Source organism: Herpailurus yagouaroundi, unplaced genomic scaffold (genome assembly GCF_014898765.1).
Source record: "Herpailurus yagouaroundi ecotype Mexico unplaced genomic scaffold, PumYag 77, whole genome shotgun sequence".
Lineage (NCBI taxonomy): Eukaryota > Metazoa > Chordata > Mammalia > Carnivora > Felidae > Herpailurus > Herpailurus yagouaroundi.
The window spans coordinates 13,706,729-13,729,625 of record NW_024412388.1 but is presented as its reverse complement, the minus strand read 5'-3'; the positions used below and the strand labels follow the sequence as shown (position 1 = coordinate 13,729,625).

The 22,897-nt window shown below is 61.3% G+C and overlaps 1 protein-coding gene and 1 long non-coding RNA gene across 2 annotated transcripts in view; one reads left to right on the top strand and one right to left on the bottom strand.

Moving 5' to 3' along the window:
- Positions 1-12,712, bottom strand: part of LOC121022047 (uncharacterized) — a 19,814-nt gene extending 7,102 nt beyond the window's left edge. Inside the window, exon 1 of the long non-coding RNA XR_005786798.1 lies at positions 12,701-12,712. This is a non-coding gene — a long non-coding RNA (uncharacterized LOC121022047). The remainder of the gene's footprint in view (positions 1-12,700) is intronic.
- The window catches only part of ALDH4A1 (aldehyde dehydrogenase 4 family member A1), a 27,047-nt gene extending 4,150 nt beyond the window's left edge, over positions 1-22,897 (top strand). Inside the window, exons 2-15 of the mRNA XM_040462832.1 lie at positions 4,758-4,851; positions 5,415-5,507; positions 10,088-10,135; positions 10,948-11,103; positions 12,575-12,724; positions 12,813-12,887; positions 13,928-14,115; positions 16,404-16,477; positions 17,824-18,020; positions 18,193-18,240; positions 19,075-19,227; positions 19,903-20,024; positions 20,762-20,880; positions 21,545-22,897. Of these exons, the coding sequence (XP_040318766.1) occupies positions 4,758-4,851; positions 5,415-5,507; positions 10,088-10,135; positions 10,948-11,103; positions 12,575-12,724; positions 12,813-12,887; positions 13,928-14,115; positions 16,404-16,477; positions 17,824-18,020; positions 18,193-18,240; positions 19,075-19,227; positions 19,903-20,024; positions 20,762-20,880; positions 21,545-21,657 (1,630 nt within the window). The 3' untranslated portion in view covers positions 21,658-22,897. The remainder of the gene's footprint in view (positions 1-4,757; positions 4,852-5,414; positions 5,508-10,087; positions 10,136-10,947; positions 11,104-12,574; positions 12,725-12,812; positions 12,888-13,927; positions 14,116-16,403; positions 16,478-17,823; positions 18,021-18,192; positions 18,241-19,074; positions 19,228-19,902; positions 20,025-20,761; positions 20,881-21,544) is intronic.

Below are 22,897 nucleotides of genomic sequence, written 5' to 3'. Positions count from 1 at the left end.
CAGAAGGTCAGTCTGCTCCTCTGTGATGATAATGATGGTGATAATCATGGTGCCTTCTTCATGCACTCGCAGCTTGGACTCGGGACATCATCACTTAGCATAGTGCCAGGCAAGCTGTAAGTGCTTAATAAATCTTCCTTGATGTTCCCGGGCAATAAAGTGGAAACGGCTCAGCCTGGGCCTGATGCCCCTCCCTTCTGGACCTGCCCTGGGGCCCCCGCACTTTCTCTCTGCTTACCTCTCTGCTCCAGGCCCCTCATCTTGGCGATAAGGAGGATTGGCCTTATCAGGTCCCAGATACCAGCTGGGAAAGTCTGGAAGCTGAATGAAGCAAAGCTAGTTTCCTTTCTGCTCCTCTCCTGGGCCTTGGTCACCCCTGGCCCTAGTGCCTGGGGACCTGCATCCAGCCCCCAGGCGTTAGCAGAAGAGCTAACTGGGATGGGAGTCCCGTCCTGGGGGTCTGGTGTTGTCCTGGGGGCCTGGTGTCCTTCTGACAACACCTGGGTGTTCATTGTTGTTGTTGTTGTTGTTGTTGTTGTTCTCCGTCTTTTTGGCTTGATGAGTCTGACAAAAGGTTTACCAGTGTGTCCTTTGCGTCCCAGGCAGTGTGGCCGCTGGTGAATGGAGTGGGCGCAGGCCGGCCCGGGGGAGCCGACACCGTCAGTGGTGCCCTGGGAAGAGCGTGGGGGCTTTGAGATGGCCCGACAGGGCCCCATCTAGGCGCTGTGAGGGTAGCCTCCCAAGCAGAGGGGACTCCAGAGAAGACCTGGGTGGCCCGCGAAGTGGGCGCGGGGGGTGGGGGGCGGGTGGTGGTGATGGGAAGTGAGTCTGGAGGCCTCAGTAAGGATTCTGATTTTTTTGTTGTGGAAGACACGAGAAGCCATGGAGTGGTTTGGGGCGGAGTGCTTGCTCTCTCTGTGTGTGATCAAGTTTTCATGTTTAAACTAACTCTGGCCTGTGTTGGAGAGGTGCTTGGGGACAGTGGAGCAGCGTGGCCATGGCAGGCATGCAGTCCAGGTCCGAGGGTGCCCTGGGACCAGGGTGGAGCCGAGGGTGACCTGGGAGCTCGGGCCCTACACTTCCGAACCTCAGTGTTCCCCTCTGTAAAGTTCTGGGGTTGCACTGGCTGGCCCAAAGCTCTGTCCAGTTCTGTTGCAGACCCTGTGTTGGTGGTGCGACCTTTTTTTTTTTTTTTTTTTTTTAATTTTTTAAAAGAGTTTATTTGTTTTGAGAGAGAGAGAGCACGTGCGCGCGCATGAGCAGGGAAGGGGCAGAGAGAGAGAGGGAGAGAGAGAGAGAATCCCAAACAGGCTCCGTGCTGTCAGCACGTGGGGCTGGAACCCAGGAATTGTGAGATCGTGACCTGAGCCCAAACCAAGAGTCAAATGCTTAACCGACCAAGCCACCCAGGTGCCCCAGTGTTGTGACCTCTTTAGCTCAGATCCTGGTACTTGCAGAGGGTGGAGAGGGGCAGCTTGAGCTCAGAGGCCCAGGTCATGAGCAGAACGGGCACCCAGGTTGTTAGGGGTCCCTGAGTCAAGTTCAGACTAAGTGGCAGGGCCGAGAGCTGCTCTGACAAAGGCAGGCTGGCTTCACCTTTGCATCCCAGAGCCAGGCACCTGGTAAGTGCTCAGAAAATGCATGATGAGTAAATAGCCACATTTTGTTGCCCCTATCTGAGTTGTCTCTTGGCCCTTGCTGTGTAGAATGTGTGCTCGTGACTAAGGAATGCAGTCCTGCCTCCTACGGCCTCAAAGGGCCTCGAAGATCCTCCCCAGAGGCTCCAGGCCCTGTGAGTGATTCTTCTTTGCCTTCCCTGGAGCCCAGGAAGGGTACTCCCGTTCATCCCAACTGGCCCAGGAGCCAAAATCAAAGGGGTGGGGTGGTTTTGTCAGGTGTCTTTGGGTTATTTCTGGCTCTCGTGGACTCAGGCTGATCTTTCAATTCTGTTCCCCACATTCGGACTGATGGGCAGCTGGGCCACGGCCTGGAGACTTGCCAGGCATAGAGGAAGCCCTGGAGAAAGTGATCCTGTGGTCACAGTGGGCCTCTGCCCTGGGGAAGGTAGAGAGAGGCCTGGGAGGGAACAGGTGCCGGAGGGCTGGTAGCTACTGCATTCTGCATTTTAAGCTGGATGGAATGTGGTGCTAAATTTATTGCAGCAGTACTTACTGAGAACCCCCCAGGGTTAGCCCCTGATTGTGGTGACCTTGGGGGTGTTTGACAACCAATTTGCCTTTGAACACCTGGCCTGGTGCAGTAACATATATAGAATATGCTACTATATATAACATAGTGAAATAATATATAGAGAGAGTGTGTCACTATATATAACATAGTAAAAAAAATACATAGAACAAGTCACTATACATAACATAGCAAAAAATATATATAGACTATGTTACTATATAAAACATAGTAAAATACATATACATTTTTTAAACAGAACTTTAATTTGTGACCCTGAGATCAAGTGTCATGTGCCCTACCGACTGAGCCCGCCAGGCTCTCCTGGTGCAGTAACGTTCTAGAAGACAATTTTCTGGGGCGCCTGGGTGGCTCAGTCAGTTGAGCGTCGGACTTCGGCTCAGGTCACGATCTCCTGGTTCATGGGTTCGAGCCCCGCGTCGGGCTGTGTGCTGCCGGCTCGGAGATCGGAGCCTGCTTCGGATTCCGTGTCTCCCTCTCTCCCTGCCCCTCCCCTGCTTGCTCTGTTGCTCTCTCTCAAAAATAGACATTAAAAACAGTTTTAGAAGGCAGTTTTCTTAGAGCTACAAAGCAGGAGGGTGAGGAGAGGCCAGCACTTTTCAACCTCACGCTGACCCTGCGGGGCACATGGCCTCGACCCCATTTCTCAGGCGGGGAGCCCGAGGCCTGCCGAGTTTGGAATAACAGGCTGATGTCGCGAAGCGCGTCTGGGTTGCGGTCCCAGATTTGTCTGCTTCCAGAGCTGCGCTTTTTGGCACCCCCCCGGGAGCTGGGGTCCAGGCTGGGGTTGGGGCGCGCACCTCCAGGCCCCCAGCCCACACTCCTCCCGGCGGCACCCTGGCTGCCAGAGGAGGTGGCGGTATCCGATTGGCTGATCGGTGGTGGTGGTTGCTGCTTCCAAGGCCCAGAGAGATGCTGCTGGAACCTTCCAGAAGGCCCCAGACGCACACGCTGCCCCCCGCTTTCCCGACTGGTGTTGAGGCTTGTGGTTGCCGCCATTTTCCAGCCTCTCCGTTCTCCACCCCCCACAACAGGCGGAGGGGGTCTGTGTGGACTCTGACTTATCATCCAGCACATCTGTAGTTACCGTCTCCTCAGCTCTCCATCGTAACCCCAGGGGGTGGTGGGAGGTTTCTGCCTCCGGTTAGGGGCGGGGTGGGGCCTGAGGAACGGGACACGCCTCCTTGGGTGTGGGGGGTGCTGCTGGGGGAGGAGGGAGGAGGCCTGAGCTCACTTGGCCGTTAGGCAAAATCTTGGGCAACCGGGCCCTGCCCTCCTCCTCTCAGACGGCACAGGCCCCTCTCAGCTCTTCCTGTCGTGCTTCCTGCTCCTGGCCTTTGTACTTGCTTTCCCCTGGGCCTGGAATGTTCTTCCCAGCCCTTCTCGGAGCCCAGATGGCCCTCAGACGGACACCCCCTCGGAGAGGCCCTCCCTGACCTTCTCCTTGCTCGTTCTCACATCCCCTCTGTCATCACAGTGTTGCTCGTCCGTGGCCCTCACTGAGGGTCAGCTGCGTGTAGCCCGAGGCCTTGCTGTCTAGGCCACCGCTCCATCTCCAGTGTTTGGAGCAGTGTCAGGGACACAGCAGGTGCCCCGGAACCTTGTGGAGTGAAGGAAGGGCTGGCCCGCATGGCCCCTGGCTTTGTGTCCTTCCTCTGGGTCTTCCAGACTGGTCCTTGAGCCAGACCCCTTCCCAGGGAGAAAGAATAGATAAAAGTGCCCCCAACACTCACAGGCCGAGTGCCCTTGTGGCCTGGAGGAGTCCCCCAGCCGGTGCTCCAGCTCTGGAATGAATGACCTCAAGTCCTGGCTCTTCCCCATCTGTCCCCCACCCTTCCAATCCCAGACACGTTAGGGGGGGTGGTCACTAGTGGTCACCCGTCTGTGGGGTCATAAGGTTCAAGGCTCAGTAGGGTCTCCAGGCCAAGGAAGTTTTGAAACTCGGCACCCTGGACTCAGACCCTGAGCCCCCAAGCCAGCCCTCCCTGTGGCTGCGAACTGAGCTCGGGGCGCTCCTCCAGGGGCACGACCCACATCTTGGATGTTCTCGCCCACCCGGAGCTCAGCGCCTTGTGCCGAGAGAATCCCAGCTGGGTCGCGTTCTGATGAGACTGCGCTCTGGGCCCGGCTGCCTTCTCGGGCTGGGGAAAGCAGTAACCCGGGGCCGTTTGGGAAAGGGGCTGCATCGTGGGGAAGTCCAGGGAGAGTCAGCCCTCTCCGTGGGTACAAAACGCTGAGAAGGGGTTTTGCGTCGATTACACCTCAGACAGCCGTGTGAGTTTGTATGGTTGTTCTCAGCGGATGTGGAGACCGGCCCGGAGGAGGCAGGTCACGTGCCCAGGGGCACACACTGGCAGGTCCAGGACTAGAGCTTGGATTTTGGACCCCAGGGCCAGTTCTCCCCCCCTCCCCTGGCTCTGTACTCCTCTGGATTTTGGGATTCTGGGCCGGCCCAGGATGCCCCTCCCCGCTGTTGGAGGTCGAGGGGCTGGGTCTGGCAATGGCCACCACTGACCTGTCTGCCTCTGTCCCCTGCCCTTGCACCCCAGGCTGCGGTGGAGGCACACCCCCTCCCTGACGGTGGCCAATGAACCCGTCCTGGCATTCACGCAGGGCAGCCCCGAGAGAGATGCGCTGGAGAAGGTAAGGGGTGGGTGGGGACACCCAGTGGGGGTAGGGAGGGAGCAGCCCCCCAGGATGCCTTTCCGTGCCTCCAGTCACCACCCCCTTCTGCACCTGCCCCAGCCTGGGAAGGAGACCAGGTCTGGGACAGCCGTGCGACTGGAGGACCGGAGACGCTGGGAGCAGCAGGGTGTGGCCCGGGGCCACCTGGGGGCTCAGTCCAGGTCGGGGGTTGTAAGCCCACAGGTGTTGTATGCTTAAAGACATTCTCCCACTAATTGCCAGGATTTTAAAACCGGTGAGAGTTCCCATACGTTTCAGATACGGTTTTCTGATCTTTTTATAACGGGAAGACCGTCAACACTGGCCTCCCCTTCCCGCAGGACAGCAGGGGACAGTGGCCAGGGGCTGAGTCCTGCTGTCCCCTGAGGGGAGCAGACGCTCTCTGCCCTCAGACCCGGGCCCCTTCTCATACCCGTTCCGGCCGGGCAGCTGTGTCTGCGGACTCCGTGCCGGGCTCGTTGGTGGGGCAGGGAGGGGAGGTGGGTGCTGGGTGCCCATCCGCTGTGTTGTCCTCTCCCCAGGCCTTGAAGGACCTGAAGGGCCGGACGGAAGCCATCCCATGTGTGGTGGGGGACGAAGAGGTGTGGACCTCGGATGTACGGTACCAGGTGTCGGTGAGTCTGGCGCGCGGGTGGGGCGTCTCCCCGAGTCTGGGGTCTGGCTCTCAGGCAATAGACCAGCTCCTACACAGGGTCGCTGCCTGCAAAGGGCTTTCTGGTCCACTCCCAGATTTTGAATTCCGTGCACCGATAGCTAACTGCCCAAAGCCGCCTTGGAAGTATAGTCATAAAAGGTGCCAACTTCATGCCCGCCGAGACGGAGTGAAACCCGTGACCGCCACCCGCTTCGCCGTCTTCTTTAGAAAAGTCGACCACCTAAAGAGTAGGAAGGGAAGGACAAAACGTCAGAACTGAGGTGATCCCTCCAAAGAAGGGACGGTCACCCAGGCCCTGGCCTCTGTTTTGGAACCTGCGGCTCTAGCAGAAGACGAGCTCATCTGAGGTGAGCACCCGGGGCCTGGCCACGTGTCGCCGCCTCCTAGAAGCCCTCCTGCTGGAGCCAGGCTCCTTCTAGAGGCGCATCTGAGAGGCCCTGTCGTGTCTCCACATGGTAGATTCATTCACACCCTATTTCTTTCCTTCCTTTTCTGTTTTTTTTTTTTTTAATGTCTATTTTTGAGAGAGAGAGCGCACAAGTGGGGGAGGAGGAGAGATTGAGAGAGAGGGACAGAGGATCTGAAGCAGGCTCTGTGCCGACAGCAGCGAGCTTGAACTCACGAGGCTTGAGATCATGACCTGAGCCGAAGTCGGACGCTCAGCCGGCAGCCACCAAGGCACCCTCACACCCTATTTCTAGAGAAGAGTTGGAGGCAGTGTATTGACTCACACACAGTGTGGTAGGATAATCTCGCTGTGACCTCCTGGCCACAAAGTGAGAACCGTGGCGCCCTAGGTGTGGCAGACGGCCCAGACTTGCCTTGACGCCTTCCAGTGACCCCAGGAAGAGAACGTCACTCACGCTAGTCAGGGTGTTCTTGAAATCCACCTGCATGATGGGAGAAGCCATTCCCGATACAGGGCTGGAGAGAATTTCTCCCGAGGGTGGCGGAAGGACATGGTGATGTGAGAAGCAGGGTCCCCACGGGAGTCTCCCATCGCATGCATAGTGTTTCACGGGGCCGCCGTCTTGCGCCCTGTCCCTTGGTGCCGGCTGAGGACATCTTCACGGCCCAGTGCTTGGGGGTGCCAAGGGGCCACCCTGCAGGCCCGTGTCTGCTGCTGGGGGAGCTTTTCCATCTGGGGCTCAGGGTGCAAAGTGACACCTGTGGCTTTGTCTCCAGACCTCACGATGGAGAGATTTTGGGTACAGACTCCCATGTCCGGCTTCTCTGGGGGGTGGGAAGATGTGGCCGCACAAGGCTGGCATTCCTGCCGGGCACCACAGTGCTAGAACGCTGCAGTGGGCGGCCTTCCGGGGGCCCTGTTCCCCCCCGCCAGCCCCCCACCCCCCACTCTCCACTCCCATGCACGATGCCAGCCCTCTCCGCTCACTGCTTTTGTGTCTCTGGCCCCAGCGGGAGGCTGGCCGGCCGGCCTGCTGGTCCCTCAGGCACCTGCCTGAGTGCTTCCCTCAGCAGAGCTTTTGTGAGGCACGGGATAGCCCTAAGGCAGCCTGCTCTTCCTAAGAAGTGCCAGAGGCCTGTGGTCCGTGCTGAGGGCTGAGAAGTGTCCCCTGCGCCTGTGCCCCCCCTGTCTGTCGGGTCAAAGGTAGGAGTGATCTGCTTTTGTGACCGTTGGGGGTCTTGGCCACGATTGGGAGTTTGCAGCGCATCCCCATGAGGGAGCCTGAGGGCGAGCCCCTGGCAGAGGACCCGCCCCATCCCTTCTTATCCCTTGTGTGGCCATGACCCTTTGTAGCTCAGAAAGGCTTAAAGCAAATACCCACCTCAGCTATGGGAAAAAAAAAAAAAAACAGTGTGTGTGTGCATGTGTGTGTATACACAGATACGTGTTTTGAACCTCTGCGCAAACAGGCATACGTGGGGCTTCTAGCTTCGTGCAGTGCAACCAGTTGCAACATGAGGGCCTTGGAATGCAGACGAGGCAGCTTTCTCTGTGGCCGAATTAGCCAGAAATCTGCCTCAGCCCTTCTTTCTAGCAGAGCACTTGTAAGTCGTGGTAATAAAATCCCGCCAGCCACCCACGCCTCCTCGGGCCCAGGCCCTGGGCAGACGGCTCCGCTCTCTCGGAGCCGCCCCGGGGGACAGCAGGGTGGCACACGGGTCAACGAGGAAAGAGACGCGAGTTCCAGCTGGTGAGGGACCGTGGGAGGCACAGGTGCCACGCCGGCGACGCGGGGGCCACGTGGGGCTGGGCGGTCGGAGGCCTCTTTGGACTGGTGGCCGCCGAGTCGAACCCCAAGGATGAGGTTGGGTAGGGGTTCACTGCCGGGCAGAGGGGTCCTCGGGCAGAGTCCCGCAGGTGGGGACAGGCCCAGTGCGCCACAGAGAGGAAGCCAGGGGGGCGGGGGACGCGGGGCCCCACCGAGAGAGGGTGAGGTCGTTGGCGGTGACTTTGAGGTTCTTGTCGGCTGTGGTGAAGGAACCTATTCCGGGAGTGCTGGGGAGTCCCTGGAGGGGGGTTAAGGAGGGCGAGACTTTCCAGAAGAGCCCTTTCGCTTGTCACAAGAGTATGCTTTCTAGTTTCGGGGCAGCAGAGTGAAAAAGCGAGGGCTTGGCAGAAGGTGTGAGGCTGGACGTAGGCCCACGCGTGTCCAGGGCTCGCGGGCGGCCAGGGAGTTTGTGGTGGGAAGGCGAGTAGACAGCCGGGGTGGAGCCAGGATGGAGGAAGCTGTCAAAGAGCCGGGAACCAAGCCCCGGGGACGCCAGCCCCAGGCGGACCAGTGTGGTGCCTGCCTCCGTGGAGGGTCTGTGCCCGGACCCGGGAGCTCCTCGCCTGCCCCCACGGTGCTGGCTGGTGGCCGCCTTTGAAACTGTGTGGCCCCACTCCTTGAGGCTGCTGAAGGGGGCACCTGACCCCAGCTGGGCCAGTCTGGTCTTGACCTCCCCGCGCCTCAGTCTTCTTGTGTATAAAATGGGGGTAGCCATCGTGCCGTGTAGGGTCGTTGTCAGGTGCACAGTGCCTGCGTGCAGGAGGCTGCGTCAGCTGTGACAGCGCCTCTCCCTGTCCCTTAAGCGGAACCTGTAGCTAGTTTGTCAAAAAAGAGAGAAAAAAAGAAGGGCCCCAGGGGCAGGCCTGGGAATCCTTCACCTGAGGTGCAGAGGCTTTCCCCTGACCAGCCCTGGTCCTCACGCAGCTGTAGTGTGGGCTTTGTGTCATGTCACATGTGCCCGGACAGCCACCCTGTGCCCAGTCCGTGACTGAGTCCTGGCCACAGGCAAGAAAGATCCGGAGGCGTCCACACAGCATCTTCCGTTATCCCTGGTGGATTTCTCCAGAGCGAGGCTTAGGGGCTAACTGTGGGCTAAGCCCCGTGATGACACCTGCTTGCGGTTTATAGAGCCAGGAACTGGCGTATACTTTGGACGGACCAGGAAACTCCTAGATCTGTAATTTGGGGGAGAGTAAAGGGCTGTACCCTTTCGCAGGTGGGGGAGGGAGGCATGTTGTGGCTCTGTCCAGATGGAATCCTGAGCAGGCTGTGCAGGGGTGAGGGTGGAGACCCTAGGCCCCCGCTTTGAGGGTTCTGAGGATGGCTCGGGGCGGGAGTCGCCCACAGGAGGCGTCCGGAGCCCCCACTGCTGGATCAGCGGCCAGAGGGCGTGATACCTGGCGCCCTGGGAGCACAACTTGGGATCGGTCAGTTTGCCCGGCCCCTCAGGGCTGTGCCAGGTGCCAGCCGAGAGTGGCTGAGTTGAAACGTCAGCATGCACATACGGCTGGAGGCTGCCACATGAGACAGGAAAGCCCCAAAGGGCCCATCGGGCGACGGGTGGGTGGCAAAAGTGTTGATAATTGTGGCGTAAAGAAGTGAAACGTCTCCCTGCTGTATTGCTTACGCTCGCACGCGGCCCTGCCGGGTTCCGTGTGTAAATATTTGTTGAGGGTCTTCCCTTCGAGATGAGTGTCTCTGGGTCCCGTGCAAGGGGCTGGAGAAGCGGTTGCTCTGTCCCCTGGGCACTTGGGGCACGGCAGAAATCCTGAGCGATTCTCAACTCCCGTGTCTCGTTCGGGGGCCTCCCATGGTGGCATCGCCCCTTCCTGAGCCGCAGCTGCGTGCCATGCCTGCTCCGGAAGCATTTTCGCCTGTGAGCTCATTTGGCCCCCCTCCCCATGCCATGCGGCGGGGGGGGGGGTCTCCCTTTCCCACGTGGGGAGACCTGGAAAGGGGAACTCAGTTTACATATGGCTCCCAGCTAGCGGGTGGCAGAGCTGGGATGCGATCCCGTGTCTGTCTGACCACGAAGTCCACGCTTTCCCTGAGGCTGTGCGCTCCCTGCCTTTCTCGGGACCGTGAACCTTCTGGAGTGGGAACCATCTCCCTCACCGAACAGCAGGTGCTCCGTGACCCCCAAGTGAGAGAGATCAGTGTGGGGATTGGAGGGGATTGGAGGGGAGAGAGCGAGTGTGCTGAGGGCTGTTGCCTAGAAAGCGAGCTCTGAGCCCGGCCACGTCCCCACCCGTCCTGGCACCTCCCTCCTGGGCAGGGACCTCACTCTTCTCTCATCTTTCAGCCCTTCAACCATGGACACAAGGTGGCCAAGTTCTGCTATGCAGACAAGGTGAGTCTGGGTTGGGGACTGTCCCCGTGTTGCCCTGCTGGCTGCTGACATGCTGTCTGTCGCTGCTTCCCTCTCTGGCCGTGGGGAGTGGAGTCTTTCACAAGGCCAGGCCCGCTGTGGTTAACTTGAGTCCGAGGATAGCTGTGTGGGCCAGGGCTGATGTCCCCTCACATGCCTGTGGCTGTGAGGCAGCCTGGCTTTCGAGGGAGAGTAGAGTCTCCAAGGCTGAGTCGGAGAAATTGGAGACGCCCTGGATGGAAAGGCAGACAGAGGCTCGGCATCATGGAGGGCCGGCGAGAGGGGCTAGGGTGCCCTGTGGCAGGGGGTCCAGGAGCCCGCGTTCAGGCGGCAACGGGGACAGTCGCCATCAGGGATGCCGGTAGCAAGTGAATATCTCAGGCTGGGGTTCTGGCCGAGCAAGGGCAAGGCCAGGCGCCTGACCTTGAGGGCTGGAGGCTCTAGCTGGTGGGTTTGGGGGCCCCTGGAATAAGGGGAGGCCCTGATGAGACCACAAGAGAAAGTGGAACAGGTTTGACCATGGACGGACTTGGTGCTGACCTACCTGGGAGGTCCATCAGACCTCCAGATGGTGGCAGGACTGGCTCTGAGCCTTGGCTGGGCCAGCAGGTGATGGGACACCACGTCTGCAGCCGGTGGGGCGGGGGTGGGGGGGAGTTGTGGTGGGCAGCACTGAGGGCCAAGGAAGTCACAGGTCCTTGGAGAACGAATGATCTCCAATCTCCCGTCTCGCCCATTCCCCTGGGGCCCTTCCTGTTCTAGGAGGCAGCTCCCAACCTTTTCCCTTTCGTTAGGCCCTACTCAACAGAGCCATCGAGGCCGCTTTGGCTGCCAGGAAAGAGTGGGACCTGAAGCCTGTTGCAGACCGGGCCCAGATCTTCCTGAAGGCCGCAGATATGCTGAGCGGGCCTCGCAGGGCTGAGGTCCTGGCCAAGACCATGGTGGGACAGGTGAGGTGCCCGTGGGCACAGCCGGGGTGGGGTGTGGGAGGCGGTCATACTCCCTCCGATGCAGCACACGTCAGTCAAGCAGCTTCTGGGTACCAGGACATGCTGTGCCTGCTGGAGCCAGGAGATGTCCTTGAGGTCCCGTCCAGCCCTCCAGCCTCCGTCAGACCTCCGCGGCCCTCGGAGTGGTCTCTCTGACTCCTCCAGGAGGTCCCTCCAGCCTTCCACACCACGAGGGTCTCTCCGTCACCAACAGTCACGTCCCAAGTCCTGCGCACGGCACTCAGGGCCCCTTGTTTCCGGCCTCTGTCCAGCTCCCTGGCCACTCTGCCCTTCCCCGCCAGGCCATCCTGCCCAGGAGGCCGCCAGCCTGGACTTAGCGAGATCCCTGGGCCCTGCAGGCATCCCGTCTCCCTGCCTCCGCCCGGTGTCCTGCCTGGAATGCCCACCCATCTGTGCCCTGTGGACTCTTCCTGTTGAGATCCAGCCCAGATGCCACCTCCTCTGTGGGGCTTCGAGACTCTTCTCTGTCCAGAAAGATGAGCCCCACCTCTGTGGTCCTGTAGCACGCCGTGTGTGCATCAGTACGGCTCAGATCGCACTGGGTGTAATGAGTTCCTGTGTGTTTGTCACCCCTTTACAAGCCTTTTGGAGACAGCGATCCCGGTTAACTGTTCTCCGTCTTCCTGGGCTACACACAGCATCTCTCTGGAGTCACAGAAGCTCCTGATAGGCGTTTTTCGGTTGAGTGCACGTTGAGCCAGAGTGGCATCAGCAGCTCAAAGTTGGGAAGGGAGCCGAGGGAGAAGGGTTAATGTCACCCTCCCCAGCAGCGAGCCTTGGGCATTTGGGGCGGCCACCCCACTGCCCCCATGCCCGCTCACTGTCCTGTGGCGAGAGCGCCCTCTGCTGCACGGAGGTGGTATGACCACTCCTCACCAGCTAAGTGTCTCCAGATTCTCAGCAGCACCTGGGGGGGGGGGGGCATCGTGGGCTCCCCAGCGTCCCGGATGAGCCACGCTTGGGCAGGGAGAGGCGCACACAGTCCGCCACCAGATGAAGGTGCTTTATTTGACTAACGGCTCTGGCGCTTGTAGGAAGCATGGTCGCCTCATAGAGCCAGGGCCAGCGCACCTTGGCTTCTGTAGCTCCAGGTCCCAAGCAGGATGACAGCTGCCAGTGACCGTGTGTGCCAGGGAGGGGCTGCCCTGATCTGGAAGAGCCCCATGTTGCAGCCCATGAGGCCCTCCCCCACCCCTGGGACATTTGCCATCAGGAGGAACGGGCAGCATAAGGAGACGTTTGCCTCCCGCTTCTTGGTCCAGATGCCCCTGACGGGGGCACATCCTTACCCCGGGGGGAAGGAGCCGCCAGCACTGTGGGCATGATGTCACCGTGGGTACACGGTCAGTCTTGGAAAGGGCTGTTGGGAGGCACGTCTGCGGCCGCTGACCCCCCGCCGTCCTGCACGCAGGGTAAGACGGTGATTCAGGCGGAGATCGACGCGGCGGCTGAGCTCATCGACTTCTTCCGGTTCAATGCCAAGTTTGCTGTGGAGCTGGAGGGTCAGCAGCCCCTCAGTGTGCCGCCCAGCACCAACAGCGTCGTGTACCGGGGGCTGGAGGTACCCTCGGGTGGCGGGGCGGGCGGGAGCCTGCTGGAAGCTTTGAGCCTGGCCTCACCGCACCCCCCCCCCCCCCCCCGCCCCCCAGGGCTTCGTGGCGGCCATCTCTCCCTTTAACTTCACTGCGATCGGTGGCAACCTGGCGGGGGCGCCAGCCTTGATGGTGAGTGAGATGTGGGCAGCTGGCGGGCACGGGGCTGCTGGCTCTCTGTCCCATCTCAGACCATGAAAGGGGCCCAGCCCTGGTCGTGGGAGATGCCCAGAAGGCAGATGCAGTGTGGGCCCGTGGAAAGACTTTGGGCCAGAGATTGGTTTGGACCCCAGCTTTGCCCTGCTCCGGGGGACCCCAGGCCAGGCCTCTGAACTTCTCTGAGGCAGTTTCCTCCTCCTCCAAGTGGAGATCTAGGAAAGCCCATGTATAATAGGGTTGTGATGAGCGAGCGAAGCCGCGCGCGGGTCACATCTGGCCTGGTGCGGGCTCTGTATGTGGAGAACGTTGATGGTGATGACACATCGCTTTTGAGCGCCTGCTGTGTACTCTCTGATTTATCTGTCAGATCTAGGAAATGGTGACGCAGATGAGGATTCAAAGTCCCTGGCTCCCCTGCCCTTGTCAGGGTGGAGGCAGCCGTCACCCTCATGAGCTCCTGCTGAATGGGGCTGATGCCCCCCTGCCTTTGGAGGTGGCTCGAGGGAGGGCTGACACTGGCGGGGCCTGGGCCCCACGTGGGGCGGCTGGCTGATCTTGAGGATGGTCCTGCCCCGGGCTGTCCTTGTGCATCCGCACCCAGACAGACATGCACACGCCCAGGCGCCCACGTGTCTTCGCCCAGGACACGTGTAGAGACAGCTCTGTGAGCGCTTGCCCGGCCACACCCAGTGAGCGCCCAGTGTCATGGAATAACACCCAGAACAGACCTGCCTGAGGGGTGCTGGCAGGACCAGTCTGTACAGGCTTCCAGAGGAAGAGTGGCCTTGGCCAGAGTGCGGGGGGCGGGCAGGGCAGGGTGTGGTCTCACTGACTTAGGGCTTTTTGAGCACCATGTCCGACACCTGGAGGAGGAGTGGGGTCCTGTAGGGGACATGCTGGCCTGCCCGGGGGCCTGGCGGTTCCAGGTGAGGGATGGGTGTGCTTCGGGATGGGATGGGAGTCGGGCCTGGTGACTCCTGGCCTTGTGACTCGTCACCGTGTCTCCCGGGCAGGGCAATGTGGTCCTGTGGAAGCCCAGTGACACAGCCATGCTGGCCAGCTCTGCTGTCTACCGCATCCTCCGGGAGGCTGGCCTGCCCCCCAATATCATCCAGTTTGTGCCAGCTGACGGGCCCACATTTGGGGACACTGTCACCAGCTCAGAGCACCTTTGCGGCATCAACTTCACAGGCAGTGTGCCGTAAGTCCCCGGGTTGGGGCGGGCCGGGTGGCATGGGGACGTTTGCCAAGCGGCCGCCTCACGACCTCAGTGTGGGAGCGGGCACTGACCATACCCACTGACTTGCTGTTTGGCCACCGGTGGCCCATGTCACCTCTCTGAGCCTCCGTTTCTTGACCTGTTCACCAGGAACGATGGTCCCTACCTTGTAGAGTCATCGTGAGGGTCCGGCGAGTTAGCAAAGAGGAAGAGCTTCACAGGCAGGATGCAGCCTACGGATGTTCGGTGACGCTGAGTTTGATGCCACTGCTGTCACTGGGAGGGGCACAGGGAGCTTGGAATGAATTGGAGGAGGAGAGTCAGGAAGGCTTCTCGGAGGAGGTGGCATCTAAGCAGAGGAGACGGCTGAGCAGAGAGGGGGGAGGGAGAGGGAGCAGCACATGCAGGGCCTCCAGGCCAGAGTCCCTGCGCCTTGGGAGGTGGTGGTTCCCTGTGGCTTGGAGCGTAGAGTTCCGGGGCCGAGGTGAGCGAGTGCGGACAGGAAGTGGTTCGATCGTGACTCCTCACTTACTCACCGGCAGGTGTATGTCCAGCGAACAGGTGGATGGACAAGTCCTGCCTTTCGGGAGGTTTAGTCCCATGACTGTGAGGCCCTGAGAGCCCGCCGGGGTGTCCGCACTTCATCCCGAAGGTGACGGGAGCCACAGGAAGCTTTACACGTGGGGCTGTGCATTAAGCAGCTTGGTTTCGAGCAAAGATTGCGAATGGTAGTTCTCCAGCTGGACGTGGGAAGTGGCTCTGTTCTCTTTGACTCCTTATCAAGATCGATCAACCTGGTACAGTTGGGGCAGTTTCATGCAAAAACCCAGTTGAGATTTCAAGCTTCTTTTGGGAACCTGAGCCCTCTGGGCCTCCGTGTCCCCCATGGCACCCCCTGGCTGGAGGTGGGGTCCGGGTGCTCTGTGGTCCCTGTCACCCTCACCAGGCCCCGGCTGTCTGCATACTTGGTCATCTGTTCCCAGCCTGGTCCTGCTGGGCCCCTGCGTTCGCAGCCTCTGTCCTAGATGATCTCTTCGACTGCCCTGTGCACAAGTCGCTAGCGGCCAGAAGCGGGAGACCAGTGAGGAGGCTGTCCACGTGTCCGCGTCTAGGGAGGGACAGCAGACGCCTGACCAGAGTAGAGACGGGGGGAATGGATCCCAGAGAGCAAGTGGCAGGGAGATGCGGTCACTTGTCCGAGGAGTCGGATTAGTGGAGGAGGGGTGTGTGTGGGAACGTCCGGGCTCTGGCAGAGGGGCCCAGAGGGCACCGAGGTGGGCGTCCGGAGGGCTTGGGTGAAAGTGATGAATCACCTGCTGGTCACTTGGAGTTTGAGGTGCCCGAGGGTCATCTGAGTGGAGATGTCGGGGTCGGCACTGGGGTCCTTCCAGGTGTCCCTGGGGACACCTGCGGTGGCCTCCAATCTCCCTTCCCCGGCCTCAGGCTCCCCTACCCCCCTTCCGGCTAGGGTTTGCCGGGTGTGGTGGCGGCGTTAGAACTGCTGAGGAGGACTGTTTTCCGAAAAGACCCGCTCTGCCTGTGCGGGCCCTACGGGTCCCTGCCTATTAGCGGGCGGAGCGGGCCTGGCCCCCATTTGCCATGCTCTGACGAGCAGCGGGCTTAAAGGTAGGAAAGTCATAAATTAGTATTAGCTACTGTGTCGCAGGCTCCCTGGTGATTAGCATTTTTATTGTTTTGTGGTGCTGAGGTTGGTCACACTTGGATCTTGGGGACGAGGTGGGGGCCTAAGCTCTCTCTCCCAGGGCGCTCCTTGGTTTGGCCTCTAGAGCCCCGGGCGCTGAGCTGGGGGCGCCCCTCCCAGACCATGGCGGCGTCTGGCCCCCCACCGGGCACTTGAAGCGCGGCTTCGCTGACCTGAGCACTTGACCCACATTGGAGCTGCCACGGAACAGCTCTGCCGGGTGGGTTGTTCGCTCCCGTGCCCGGGCGGGGTGCACGGTTTGAGGCTCAGAGAGGTCGAGTCATGAGTGTCAGGTCACGTGGCCGTGAGCGTCTGAGGCAGGACCCCCGCGCGACCTTCTCTGCGTCTTCTTGCCGCCAGGCCTGCCGTTGCTGCCTCCCCCTGGGCCCCAGACGTCACCTTTCTCCAGGTGTCTCACCTGCCCCCGCCTACTCAGTTCCCTGCCACCCTCGCTGGGACCCCTGCCCCCACCCGCTAGGCTTTTGGGTCTCTTCCTGGGGTGGTGCCTACTCCCCACCCCCCAGGGCCCAGCTGGCTTCCTAAGCCTTGCGCTCCCCTCTGGTTTCAGCACCTTCAAACACCTGTGGAAGCAGGTGGCCCAGAACCTGGACCGGTTCCGCACCTTCCCACGCCTGGCTGGAGGTAAGGGCCCCTCTCCTGGCACCCTCCCCTGTGGCCCCAGGGACCCTCCCCTGGCCGTCATGAAGGAGGAAGAGGAAGAGGCAGAGAGGTGAGGCCCCCATAGGTGGGGCAGCCCTGTGGAAGCTGAGAAGTGAGGGGCTTAGGGGCGGAGCCTCAGCTGTGCTAGATCCAGGGGGTCGCACCAAGGACTTTGGCCTCAGAATGAGCATTTTTCCATCCGTCCATCCATGCATCCATCCATCCATCCATCCGTCCGTTCCTTCATTCATTCGTCATTCAGCAAATAAAATGTTAAGCATCTACGTAGGCATTTCTGGAGACCAGGGACGCGTGATGGCAAGAGACACAGACCCAGCCCTCAGGAACTCGTGTTCCGGGAACGGAGGCAGATAGTGGGCGCGCAGATGGTGATGCTGGGCCGTGACGAGAGCAGCGCAGAATTCGAGGAGGGAAAGAGGGCGTGTGCGGAGGCCCCAGGGCCGTCCAAGGCAGCGCGGGGGCTGGCGGTTCGGCATTCTTGCTCCTGAGCTGGTCCGAGCTCCGATGGGGGGGTGGGCGGCGGTCAGGGAAGGTGCACCCTCAGCCGGCCGTGGCATCTGCACTCCAGTGCCGCCCTTTATAAGGTGGGGAGCAGGGAGCTGTCCATGGTTTTCTCTTCTCTGCCTCCTTCCCACTGTGCCCTGAGGGAGAGAGAGGCTCTCACTGGAGCTCACGACCCAGAGATCAAGAGTCTCCGGTGCTATCTGCCGAGCCAACCAGACGCGTCTTCAGTTTTCCTGTCTTTAAAATGGGAAGGATAACGGTGGGGGGAGGGGGGCTGTCGTGAGGCTTTAGTGAGACAAAGCAGAAAGCGCTTTGAGCAGAGCCTGGCGGGCGGTTAGTGCCTTGTGACAGGAGCTGATGTTAGCTGATGTGGGAGGAAGCCGGGGCCTGAGGAGCCTGGGGAAGGGTGTCGCCGCCGTGGGGAGGGAAGAGGGGCCAGCCCTCGGGGCCGACGTGGAGCGGACCCCTCTCCTCTCGCTGGGTTGGGGGGTTGGCAAGGTGCAAAGCAAGCCGTGCCCACGTCTGGGAGTAGATTGGCTCCTGGGAGCCTGGGATTCTGGTTCTTTTTCTGCCTCGATGGTGGGCGGCACCCCTGCCCCCGCCTCAGTTTCCTCAGCCGTGGAGCGGGACAGGGGCCTGGCTCGCCGGCTTCCGGAATGATGTCCGGCCGTGGCCCTGCCTTCTCCCGAGGGCCGTCCGCTGGGTGTTGGGGCTGGGCGCCCCTGCGGACAGGTGCAGGTGCCGTGGCGGGCGCCCTGCTGCCGAGAGGCCTGCGCTCCACCCGCGCCCCCTCCCCCCTGCAGAGTGTGGCGGGAAGAACTTCCACTTCGTGCACCGCTCGGCCGACGTGGACAGCGTGGTGAGCGGGACCCTGCGCTCGGCCTTCGAGTATGGCGGCCAGAAGTGCTCAGCCTGCTCCCGCCTCTACGTGCCTCAGTCGCTGTGGCCGCAGATCAAAGGGCGGCTGCTGGAGGAGCACGGCAGGATCAAAGTGGGCGACGTGAGTGGCGCTTCATCCCCGCCGCGGCCCAGCGGGTGGCTGATGGGATTGAAGGCTCCCGCGCTGTGGCTTTGGCGGTGGCAGGCCCGGGATGCGCGGGGAGGGGGCTCCCTTTGTCTCCGGCCTGCAGTGACTCGGTGACTCTGTCTTCCGGTGCCTCCCTTGCCTCCAGCCAGCAGAGGATTTTGGGACCTTCTTCTCTGCGGTGATCGATGCCAAGGTACGGGCACGGAGCAGGCGTTCCCGGGGGGCTGAGCCCTGGCCTGGGTGGGAGAGGGAGGAGACGCAGGGCTCTTGACGGGGGGCGACCCGGCCTCACTGCTCCAGGCAAGGCCCACGGTCCGACAGCCCCACAGACACGCCCGCCCTGAGCTTGAAAAAGGCAGAAATGTCCACCACCGGAGAACTTGCTTCCCACACACCCTGCAACCAGGCTCGACGAGTCGCCCCCTGGTTCACGTGCATACACACCCAGATGGGCCTGCACGTCTGCAGCATGAGCCCAAACACACGTGCACTCGTACATGCCTGTCTGCGAGCCCATTCGTGGTCTTGGTGTGCAGGCGTGCGTGTAAGTCACCCACATAGACATCCACGTCCACGTGCACGAAGGTGCGCACGTATCTCCAACAGAAACAGATACACCTGTGTGCACGCGTGCGTGTTCGTGCGTGTGTTCACACGTACGCAGGTGCACGTCAATCTGCATTCGTGAATGTACACGTAACGGGCAGGTGTATTTACGCATGTACCTAAATGTGAAGACGCGTGACCTCGCGTAGGTGCGTGCGTATGTTACTGTGCGCGTTGTGTTTCTGTAGGTGTAGTTGTGGCTCTACCACACACACATTCTCACAAACGCTCTCACACGCATGTGCACATCTGCCCTTGTCTCTGCCGTGACTCCGCCGGATCCTGGCTTTTGCCCTCTTCCCATCTCCCCCCTCCGGTTTCAGAATTCGGGCCCTTTGGGGTGTGTTGGGGACACTGCTGCTTGTCATCACCTCCGGCCGGTCTGTGACACCCCTCCTCCCCACCCCACCCCCAACCCCAGTCCTTCGGCCGCATCAAGAAGTGGCTGGAGCACGCCCGCTCCTCGCCCAGCCTCACCGTCCTGGCCGGGGGCAAGTGTGACGACTCCGTGGGCTACTTCGTGGAACCCTGCATCATTGAGAGCAAGGACCCACGGGAGCCCATCATGAAGGAGGTGACTGGGGCGTAGAGAACAGTCTCCCACCCAAGCACAGCGCACGTGGGGCCCTTGCACGTGGGTTTCTCCTCGCGATATTATCCCATTTCACAGACAGGAATGTGAGGTAGGTCCCGGAAAGGGAGTGTCTCAGTCCCTGGGAGAGCGGGGCCAGGCCCACTGACCCCAGATCCGGTGCTCTGTCCTTGACACCGCTGACCCTGCTGGTGTCATAGCACTTCTGCCGTTCGCGGCCACCGAGCTGTTGTCGTGACCTTAACGGCGAACACTTACAGACTCTTAACTCTGGGCACCTGTCTGAGAGGAGGGGCCGTTCCCATTCCCGTGTTACAGATGACCAACGGAGGCGGAGAAGTCAAGGCACTCGCCCCGGATGGCAGTGCAGGGGTGGTGGAGGGGACAGGGGTGGCTGGCCAGGAGGGCCAGCAAGCTCCCTCGGGTCCTTTGCCAGGTCAGGGTGGGGCGGGCAGGGCAGGGCACAGTGTTGCCGTCTCCTGAGGGAGCCCAGCGGCAGACGCCTGGCTCTTCGTGCAGGTGCGGAGCTGTGGGCCAAGCCCCGGGGACTAGGGAGAGGCAGAGGCCAGAGCAGGGGGACGGGGAGGCCTTGGGGCTCTGGTCCGGGGGCGGCAGGGGGGGTGGGGTGTCTGACCCCAGGGCTTCCTTCCATCTCAGGAGATCTTCGGGCCCGTGCTGACCGTGTACGTCTACCCAGACGACAAGTACAAGGAGACGCTGCGGCTGGTCGACAGCACCAGCAGCTACGGCCTCACGGGGGCAGTGTTCGCCCAGGATAAGTGAGTGGCGGCCGCGCTTCTGCTCTTGGCCTGGTGTCCTGCCCCCGCCACCCCACGAGCGCCCTCCTGGACTTGGATCCTTGAAATAACGCCGCCCCTTCCCCTCACCTCAGCCCTGACCGGCAGGCAGGCCTCCCCGGCAGGGGTACAAGACTCTTTTTTGAAATATAGATTCTGGGGTCCCCTTATTGGGGGCGTGGCTGGGGAATCCGTGCGTTTGACCGGCTCCTCTGGGTCTGATGGGGCCCCACTGAGGGGCCAGGAGCATACTGCCTTATCTCGCAGAGGCCATATTTGAGCCCAGGGGCCAAGGTGCCAAGCCTGAGTCTTGGCTTTTCCTTCCTCCGTGGCGCCAGCTGCCGCCCTGCCTGTCTCTAAGAGCGTGGAGTTGGGATTGGAAGCTGGGATCAGGGTGGCGGTCTGGAGGTTCCCCAAGCTCCCGGTGGGGGATGGGGGGGAGGCAGGAAAACTGGACCAGGTTGGGCCGCTCGCACGCAGCCTGACCTCTTGGTCAGCTCGTGCAGCGGCCCCGTGAGGGAGGCCATGCTAACCACTTTCCAGAAGAGGCTCAGAGGCTCTAAGACGCTGCCTGTGGCTGGCCCGTGTCATGGGCCCGAGCTCGGCCTAGTGCTTCAGCTGGGCAGCCGGTGTGGGCTGGGCTGCGTGGTGGGGGAGGTCGGACCTGGGGCTGGGGGGAGGGGAGCCGGCTGCCCTTTTATCACTGTCCTGCCTTGTAGGGATGTTGTCCAGGAGGCCACCACGATGCTGAGGAACGCCGCCGGCAACTTCTACATCAACGACAAGTCCACTGGCTCGGTGGTGGGCCAGCAGCCCTTTGGGGGGGCCCGAGCCTCTGGTGAGTGGGTCCCCCTTTCCAGAGGGGAGGCGAGTTCCTGGCAGGAGACCTCGATCGCCTCATCTCAAGGGTGTTCAGAGTAATAGGAAGCACTGTGGGTGAGGCGCTGGGCTGTCTTCTTCCCGTTTTACAGAGGAGTAAACTGAGGCACAGGGAGGGGAAGTGACTTGTTCGAGGGCACATGGCTGGGAGGTGGTGGAGCTGGCATTTTGGTTCCAACACCCACACCTCTTGCCACCATGCTCCGGTCACTTCAGCGTCCTCGTGTTGCAGTTGGGGAAACCGAGACTCAGCGTGGGCTGGCACTTGCCCCAGGTCCCAGCCGCCCTGTGGCACAGCCCAGGCCAGGCCCCGGGGCTCCTGGCTCCCAGCGCGGTGCTGTCTCCACAGTGCTCCCAGACACTCCTTGCAGGTGGGGCACACAGACCCGGGGAGCGGGGGCCTCCTGTGCTCACTGGTTCCGGCCTCCCCTGACCTCCGGCCCCGTGTGCTGCACGGATGCGCTCGGGAAACCTTGGCCTTGTGAACCCGTTTCGTTTTAGTTCAGCTGCTTGTTGCCTGTACCGGTGTCCCTGTTACTCCGTCAACTCTTCCCCGCCCCCTTTCCCTTCCGCCCGGAGCTGCTGTGTCTTTTCAGAGAAAAACGGAGCTATCTTTTCCACAGGAACCAATGACAAGCCGGGAGGGCCCCACTACGTCCTGCGGTGGACGTCACCCCAGGTCATCAAGGAGACCCACGAGCCTCTGGGGGATTGGCGCTACTCATACATGCAGTGAGCCCCGCTTCGCACCTTTGCCGTCCACCTGTCCGTCCAGACGGCTGATCGGTGCACACCGGCCCCACTCCAGCCCCTTCAACTAGCTCCCCGTGGGCGTCCCCCTTCCCAGGGCCAAGACCTGTCCCCCCCGCCCCACACTGGCCCACATCCTGGCCTGTCCCACCCTGCAGGGGCAGGTGCGGGCTCTAGTTTGAGACCATGCTGGGGAGGAACAGGGCCACTCCCCTGTCTCACCGGCTGTGCTACAACTTCTGTCTGGTAGGTCTGACCTGGTGCCCCGTCAGTTCTTTGCCTCTCTTTTCCGGCCCGCTGGCTCAGGGACCTGGGGAACGGCAGTAACGGAGCTCCCAGGATCCTCTGGGGGAAACGGAGGCAGCTCTGGGAGCCTTGGCAAACCTCAGCATCCACAGGGACTCCTGGCCTTGGCCTCGGCTCCTCCGGCTCTCCGGGATTCGGTGTGACCCAGGGTGGCCTGCAGGGCACAGAGGACACCAGCTGGCCTTGCCCTCTTGGATCTGGGCCGCCCACCGTCCTCACTAGCTGTCCTAGCCAGCGGGTACTTCTGCCTGACCACATGCCTTAGACACCCGTGTGCCTTTCTCCAGGGTACCTGTGTTCTTTGGAGGCCATGCGATTCCTGGCAGTCTCTATGTGGTGGGCCTGGGGTTCCCCCTCAGGAGCTCAGTCTCCACTGGCCGAGGTAGAACAGGCCCAGGGAGACTTTGCTGCCACCTTCTTCTGACCCGAGAGCCAGCTTGAGTTCCCGTCCAGCCCGGGCTGGGGATTGCCTGGAGAACCTTCCCTCCTTCGCACAGAAGTGGCTCCATGTGGACTGGGCCCTAGTGGCCCCTTCTTTGATGCAGCCAGTAGGTGGAAATTCACCAAAACCTGCTAGTTGGATTGCAGGCGGCCGGGGATTAGTAAGGGGTGACTTTGGAGGACAGTTCCCAGGGGACCCTGAGAGTGCTGGCCCTCCCTCAAGGACAGCCGGCCTGGAGTCCCCCATGGGGCTGGCCCCCAAGCACCATGGTTCTACACTGGCCCACGGTCAGGGTATGATGCTCCCCAGGCGTCCTTCCACGTTGCTGTTGCCTTGCAAGCTCCGCGTTGTTCTCTGGAGAGGCCAGGGCAGTCTGCTGGGGAGAGGTGCTGGAGATGTTCCCGGTTCCACTGAGGCTACACTGTGAGGGGGCAATGAGATTGGTTCTGATGCCACCCAATAAATGCTTGTTACTTAA